Raw genomic sequence first — 8,285 nt, forward strand, 5'->3', positions numbered from 1 at the left:
GAGAGAGAGAGAGAGAGAGAGAGAGAGAGAGAGACAGACAGACATATAGACAAAGCAGAGACCAGGCACACACGCACACACACACACACACTCTCACAGTATTGGCATGCAGAAGAGGCAAAGCCAGGGAATCTGGACACCCCATAAATATCCTTCCATGCCTTAGAAGAGTCTCAATAACAAGCCATTGGAGAACTCTTGCTAAGCCCCTGCCTCTTCTACCTTGAAGGAAGAACAGATCCAGCTGTCCAGAAAGTGGGAACAGGTTTTTAATTTGTTGTGACCCTGTAGCATACCTGAGGTACTCAATGGAGCATAAGGTCCATTACTGGGGCCTTATTGCAGAAATTAGGATTTGGGGGGAATGCTCGCCACTATGTGGTGGCCTGCCAGTAGGCAATCCGATGGCATTCGATCTAAACTCCTGACCTCTACTGGATCACGTGCCCACTCCTTGAGCCAGGCAGACATCTTTATCTGGGGAGGCTCATTCTGACAGGAGGGAGCATTTGTAGCATATGTCATTCAACGGCATTGGTTAGAATCCTCTGAGTGTCAGACAGAGGTGTGCCTGGGAGAGAGCTCAGCTTGCCTCAGATTGGAGTCTTGCATATTCAAACAACTCCTCCAACGTCCCTTGAACATCTCCACACTATGTATCTTTAAGATGCCGCGTCTACCAAGCAAACACAGAGGAAATGTCACAAAGGGTCCCCGCCACTAACCCCTGTGTGCCATTCAGCAAATTTCAACCTTTCAGATGGGGAAACATTCGACCCAAGCAAAGTCACTCCCTTCCCCTAAGAACATGCATTCATAAGGGCAAGCATTTTCTGTGTCCCTCAAAACATTGGCTCTTAAACACGGGTTGTCAGTAAAGCACTATCCAAATGCCCCTCACCCTGAACCAAAGGATGGAGTAAGCACGATTGTGTGGACTGATTGCCTGGCACCGAGGGGAGTCTCAAATTAAATGGTTCAGAGGCATTTTTCCCCCTGCTTTACAATTTGGCCATCTTTCCCCTCATGCAGTAAAACCTCCAATAGTTTGGAATTTATGAGCCTTTGGACATAGACTGGGCTCCAGTCAGCTTCTGGAGTATTCTGCATGGAAGGGATTTTTTTTTTTTGAAGAAAATTAATACCTTGCCAAATAGAAAGGGGAGTGCACAGTCTATTTAAGCGGGGGTGGGGTGGGGGGAGCTGCTGCTCTAGCCCTCAATAAATGTGCATCTGCAAACAATTCGTATGCTAACCTCAAATGATTTTTTGTTTGTTTGTTTTTTTCAAGACAGGGTTTCTCTGTGTAGCCCTGGCTGTCCTGGAACTCACTCTGTAGACCAGGCTGGCCTCGAACTCAGAAATCTGCCTGCCTCTGCCTCCCAAGAGCTGGGAGTAAAGGTGTGTGCCACCACCACCCGGCTACCTCAAATGATTTTTATACGTTCATTAAATCCCCTGTCCTGACTCTTTACTGATATGATTATTATGGTTTGGGCTGGCATCAAAGGCTAGTTTCTGCTGGTCAGGAATTTCTTAGGTACAAACTTTTTGGAGGCTGAGAAAATTAACAAAGGAATTAAGGGACCATCTAACAGTGTTCTTTGGTGGGGATGAGAGAGCTCCGTAAATGTTGTTGACCTTACCAATTCCTGAAGTGGGGGTAGGAGGGTCCTTGTCAGGTACTATATAGGATGAGGTTTGACCTCGCTGAACCTTGTCTTGGATTTCCTAGGATTATCTCTGCTAGAATTCTAGAATTTCCATTCTAAATAATTGTTCATGCTCTCTCTCTCTCTCTCTCTCTCTCCAACCCTATAAAGTGTCAGCTGTCAATTTGACACAACTCAGAGTCATCTGGAAAGAGGGAGTCTCAATTTAGAGACTGCCACCACAAGACTGACCTGTGAGCAAGTCTGTGGGGGACATTTTCTTGATTAATGATTGATGGGGGAAAGTCCCGCCCATTGTGGGTGGGACCATCCCTGGGCTGGTGGTCCTAGGTTCTATAAAAATATCAAGCTGAGCCAGCTATAAGGAGCAAGCCAGTAAGCAGCATTCCTCCATGGTCTCCATATCAGTTCCCGCCTCTAGAGTCCTGCCTTGACTTTCAGCCCTGACTTCCCTCAGGGATGGGTGTGACTTAGAAATAAAAGAGGAAATACACCCTTCCTCCCAACATAATACATGGTCAGTGTTTTATAACAGCAGCAGAGAAGCAAACTAGAATATTCTTTTTCTTTCTCCCCCTCTTGGTTTCTCTCTTATGTTCCCCCCAACCCCCGAGTTTCACCATGTAATCCAGGCTGATGATGAACTCACTATCCTCCTTCAGGGTCTGGAGTACTGGGATGGCAGAGGTGCACCACTAATCCTGGGTTTCCTATTTTACTCTTAAGATGTTCTTGATATGAATTAGAAACTCTACGATTACTCCAGATTTGATAAAACTCAAAGTGAATTTATGGTATCAAAATGTTTAAGATTGTCAGTTCCTGATGTCACCTATACAAACCAAAGGCTATTATTATCTAAGGTGTTTAGGGATCAATTCAGAATCCAGATACTTCTTCATTGTGTTCCCCCCTCCCCAACTCAATAACCAGAAGGGAAAAGAGTTAGCCTTCTGTGCTGGTCTATCTCAGCTGTTAACTCAATGAGAGCTAGAGCCACTGGGGAGGTGGGCTTCTGGCTATGTATGTTGGAAGGGATCTTGATTAGGATAATTGAAGTGGGAAAACCACCACTGTGGGTGGCACCATTCCCTGGGCTGTGGCTGTGTAAGAAAATGGCTGCACTTGAGTGTTATCACTTTGTTTCTGGCTATGGATTCAATGTAACCACCACTGTGGGTGGTGCCATTCCCTAGGCTAGAGCTGTGGAAGAAAATGGCTGCACCAGTGTTATCATTCCTGAGTATGGGCTCAATGTTGTTTTGTTGTTTGTTTGTTTTATCAGAGTATCAGGAAGAGAAAGAAACTAAGTCGCTTACATGGATCTGGGGTCATCCCTACTTGATCTGATGTGTATTAATTTCACCACAGTGTAGTCCCCTGTCCAGAGCTGAACTTTCAGAACGCCGATTGCTAGCATTATTTAAGGGAGAAATGGGACAAAACTTGTTTCCTTTTAGCCACTATGAAGTTCCCTCCAGGACAAAGGTCTATCAAGCAGGCACTGCAGGACACAGACATGGCAGAGTTTCACCCTGCTCAGTCCTCACACTGGCTGAGGCAGTCTTGGGTACAGTTTATATTTTCAAGCTGACAAACAGGTGAGGTGAGGTAAAGGCTCGAAAGATCCAGGACAGCACCTGGGTTTGTCTGATGCTCACTCACAGAAGCACTTAAGCCACCAAGATGGTATACGGTGTCTCACTGTGCTCTGCCATCCAGCCGACTGAGCCAGACATCTGCTCGAAATTTGATACATGATAAAACTCTGTCTCATCAAGAATGCCTCATGGGAGGGGGAGTGAGGGGGGAGGAAGGGAGGAGCCAAGGGGGATTCTGCTTAGGAAGCAGTTGTCTGATGTGTGTGTATGTTGCTGTAAAATTAACAAGTTAAAACCCATACTTCAGCCCCGGTGCTAAATTGTCTTCAGCCACAGATTTGCAATATACAATGAGGGACCCCCATTTCCAATCAAATATTAAGTGTGTAACCAACAAGACTGGCTGGCGGTTTACCCCGCCCCTCTCCCATCTGCCCAAAGACAGTGACTTGTGCCAATCCTCTGACTGAGCTGGGCTTGACTCAAACAGCTTAACATTTCTGATGACAACAAGTCTTGCCTCAAAAAGGAGTCACGGGGCTCCGCTGAAGGTACCTATGTAGCGTCTTTCCCCTTTCTCCTCCTAAGAGCTTGACTTTGGAAACATGACATTTCCACCCTACAGCAATACCAAAATACTGTAAGTGAATAGAGAACCAACCGTTACTGTATGAGTCGGATCTTACAGTCAGTCTGCTGAAACATAGCTAAGCCCAGTCTTTTCTAGGGGCTTAGATGTAAATGCTCCCTGGAATCCCTATTCTGCATTAGATAAAACATCTACAAGCCAGAATGTGTTCTACAGAGGAGAACTGCCAATCACTGGAGTATTCTTGTATAATATCAACCGAGAGACCTTATAGAACTCTGACATAAACTTCAAAGGTGTTTTTCAACGGGATAGAAACCCAGGGCATTAACATATATCAAGAGAGGGAAAATACCGAGGGCCCGTGGAACTCTTCGTAACAAAAGTCACATGCGGCTTAAATTAAAATGAACAAAAGCTGGAGGCTAGAATATCTCTCGGTCGAGTCATGATCAAAGCTGTTGGCAAGAAAATGGTACGTTGGTTGTATCAGACAGACAGACAGGCAGGCAGGCAGAACCATGAAGGTTCCAAACATGGTATTATTAGGGACACTCATCCAAATGAAAACAACAGCAAGATTCCCTGCCCATGTGTCCATAAAATAGAAGACTATGGACCAAACATTTCTGCCACCAGACAAATTTCCCCTGGTTTCACCTGCAAGGCCATTTTCTCTGGCCGGTGCAGGACTGATGTGCCAACGGTAGATGCAGGAAGGTGAAGCTGGTGGCAGAAGACCAGGGACGGAAAAAACGCTGACGTCAAACTCTTCACCAGAACCTCTGAGCAAGCAGACAGTGCCAGTTTTAATGACATCTGATGTCACGCGCACCCCCCAGACCCTCCACCTCTCCAGCCGGAATCAGTGGGCTTCCCACCCCTCCTATGCCCAAGTCCACTCTGCTTACAGGGTCCACATTTTGTGGATCCTTCTTGCTTCCTGTCCACCCATTCCCCACACAGGATGCTTTATTTATTTTTTGAAAGACCTGTTTGAGCCTCAGTCAGAACAAAGAAAAGTTGCTGGATGTGGGCTTGCCCTTCTCAGATCTGTTTCTCAGGATCGGCCTTCGTCGACCCCACACTTGCTGGGAAGTTCAGAGCTAGTTGAAACTGAATGAGGCATTCCGTCAGCATCTCTTTCCCAGACATGCTTTCAATCTAGTCCCTAATGCAGCCTGCCAGGATTAATCAATCCTGCGAGTGGTCCCCCCCCCCGATCGTCCCTTTAACTCTCAGAACCACTCAGCCAGCAGCAGCAAGAGATGAGTTTTCATACAGCCTTGATTTTCCCTGACAGAGGGCTCAGCCTTCTCAGAGTCTTCTGAATCTAACGATCTAGGGAAATATTGTTGTTGGTTTTTTTCTCTGCCGTGGAAGGCTCTGTGCCCCTCAACCCCTCTTCTCTTCATACCTGCACCCTGTTCTTTCTCTCCTCCCTTCTTCTTTCTTTCCTTCCTCTCCCCTCCTGTCTTTTTCTTTAAACTACTGCTTCAGTAACCCCGACTCATTCCAAAGTTCAAAGCCACCAGATCCTTAAAAAAACTAAAATAAGGCAAAACTTTCAATATTATCTCCAGGCTGACTTTGAGCTCAGAGTTTTGGTTTTGGGTGCTGGAAAGGAAAGAATTCAACACCAGCAGCAGCCTCGGCTAAGGCACGGAGGAGGGTGCTGCTTGGAGCGAGCGGGTGAGCATATTTGAGGGACTAGCATATGGGCTTTTGTTGAAGTGTTCAGAGCCCACTAGTTTCTCAGCCGAAGGTTAGAACGCGTGTATTGAACACCAACACCAGCTGAGCCGAGTTCATGTTTTGTATAGTATCCCCAAATCCACCTCAAATCCACCACTGCTTTGCCCCCCACCCCGACCTACGAGCTTGGTGATAGCTAGAAAAGTTTTCAGTCAAGTACATACCCCGAACCACACCGCCTACCCTAAGAAAGCAACGGGGTTTGCATAGGAGGTGCGGAGTCTGTGGGAGTGTTGTTCTCCGTCAAAGAATTCCTGTCCCTTTCCAATAGTCTCTTCTTTACACAAGCGACAATTTCTCACGTTCCAGCGTGAGATACCGGGTAAAGCGGGCATAGTCCAGGCACCCTGGCCCAGCTGCCTGCGTCCACCTGTCAAGATTCTGGGGCACGGGCAAGAAAAGGGGGGAACCTCCCCGTGTTCCTAACTCATGAACGAGGTCATTACCTTGGCATCGGCTTGCGGGCTGTGATACTGGCGACGATGATGCTCTCGGGACGCGGAGTGGCCACCGCTTTGAAGGTCCCTTTCCAGAACTTCTCAAACAGCTGTTTCTCGCCCTGCTGCAGGCTCGCCATCCTGAAAGCACAAGGAGCCCGGGAGCCTGGGGCGCTGTCCGAAGTGCTGAAACGTGGATTTTTCAAACCCGATGACACGCCCTGGGCTCCGGGGCGCTGTCCGCGTGAAACCCCCAAGGGGTGGGGTGGGGAGAGATCGGAGTTCAGGGCGGGGGGATGGGATAGAACGGGACGTCTCCGGCTAGGCAGGCAGCGGAGAAAGAAGGTGATCCCCCGGCTGGCTTCACCTCTTGGCTTGGCTCTGAGCTGCGCTGGGAGGAGGCTGAGCTCCGCGTCCTCGGCAAAGCAAAGCTGGGCCGGCTTTCTCTACCGCGCAGAGAACACAGAGGAGGCGACCGGGGCGTCTGCCGTGCGTGCGCGTGTGAGCTCCGGCGCGCCCGGGTTTTGTCTCTTGCACAATGTGACGTTGGAAGGGGAGGCTGGTCGCGCGAGCTGTACTTTCCTCCCTCCCCTTCTCCGTCTCCTCCTTCCCCAGCAACCCCTCCTTCTCTGGCTCAGCCTCCCGCCGCCATCTGCATAACAAAAGCCCGCAGGTCTGAGGAGGAGAAAGAGAGGGAGGGGCGAGCGCTTGTCTCCAAGGCCCCGTGGCCACTGAGTTGCGGCTCTGACCCCTCCGAGAAGCGACCCCAACACCTTGAACGGAACCAAAAAGGAGATCCTCCCTGTCAGCCCTCACCCCTCCTCCGTCGTCGCAGGCCTTCCCCTCAACCCTTACATGCGCACTCCCGGGCCTGGGCCACCTCCCTATCCTTTTGCAAGACTTGGAGCGCATCTTCCATTGAGGGAGCTACTAAAAAATGCCCCACCTATCCACCCACGCCAACCTGCCTTCACCCACCCCACTTCTGGGATGGACTGCCGAGGTCTGCAAAGTGGGGGTGCCCCTATGATTTTCTTTACGCCTGGGGGCCGCAGGCTCTTCCACCCCCCCACCCCGAAAATGCCATTTGATGGACAATCCGTCACCAGCGCGGTTTCTCGCCATCTGTCGAGCCGGCCCCCACCCGCAGAGGGGCGCAGCGTCACATCTGTGCTCGCGGCGCTATAAAGGACATCTCTTTTGTGCCTCGCAGCCGGCCTGCTTCGCGTCCCCGCTGCCAAAGCCCTCCAAAAGAACACCCCCTCCCCCACCCCTTCTCCCCACCCCCCCTGAGAACCCCGCAGACTGTGTGTGAGACAACAGTCCGATCTGGCAAAGAAAGCGTGCGGTGGGGTGTGTGAGGGGCGGGGGTTGGGGGGATTCCGAGGATTACAAGTAACTTTTTGGTCTTTCCGCCTACTTTCCCCCCCACCCTCCCAAACTCCAGATGCGCAGAATATAGACAACAGTGTCTCCCCGTTTTACCGTAAGGGTCCTCTTAGGGAAGATATCCTAGTGAGATTTCCCCAGCCCATTTCCCCTCTGGAGTCTTTTATTACTTGGTACACTCTCCGTTTTCACCTACCTCCAGGGTTTAAAACGGAAACTCCTAGAAGGAGCCTCTGCTAAGTCTTACAGACATCCAAGCACTGACACCGGGTTCCACCCTGAAGGGGGAAAAATTCTCTTAATTTTTTGTTGACCTAGTAGCGGTGGGGAGCAAAGACACCCCCCCCACACACACACACCGTCGGTGCGAACTTTGTAAATCCTTTGCAAGAGAATAGGAGGTACGCGGGGTGGGGGGGGCAGAGTGGGAGAGAGGGGACCAGGATGGGGAGAGAGAAGCCGAGACACAGGAATGAGGAGTGAGCGTTGGCCAGGAGGAGGCTACAGGACGGGTTTGTGTGTAGTGGATGGCTCCGTACTGGTTTAGGAGCGCCCAGGGCTCGCTCTGCAGCGACCCCTTCTGGTCAACAGCTAGAAGTGCATTTGCTGGCTTTTAAAGGGAGGAGCAGATACTAGGAGTTGGGATGGGGTTGGGGCTGGGAGCCTTGAAGACAGACGACAGTAAGCTAGGGGGTGAACTTTCCACTTCCCTCTTCCTGATCCCCTGCATTCAACCCCCCCATTCTTAGATTGCTTTTAGGGCTTGGGTTGCTGTCACTTCTTAGCCTCGGCTATTTAAAGAGATCCTTAGTCATATGTGGATATGAACTGGGTCGACTTC

General features: G+C 50.0%; 1 protein-coding gene across 1 annotated transcript in view; it reads right to left on the reverse strand.

Moving 5' to 3' along the window:
- The window catches only part of Srrm4 (serine/arginine repetitive matrix 4), a 156,642-nt gene extending 149,511 nt beyond the window's left edge, over window positions 1-7,131 (reverse strand). The window contains exon 1 of the mRNA XM_028765530.1: window positions 6,065-7,131. Within this exon, the coding sequence (XP_028621363.1) occupies window positions 6,065-6,195 (131 nt within the window). The 5' untranslated portion in view covers window positions 6,196-7,131. The remainder of the gene's footprint in view (window positions 1-6,064) is intronic.
- Between the last annotated feature and the right edge of the window lie 1,154 nt (window positions 7,132-8,285).

This window comes from Grammomys surdaster, unplaced genomic scaffold, assembly GCF_004785775.1.
Source record: "Grammomys surdaster isolate TR1022 unplaced genomic scaffold, NIH_TR_1.0 164, whole genome shotgun sequence".
NCBI classification, from domain to species: domain Eukaryota; kingdom Metazoa; phylum Chordata; class Mammalia; order Rodentia; family Muridae; genus Grammomys; species Grammomys surdaster.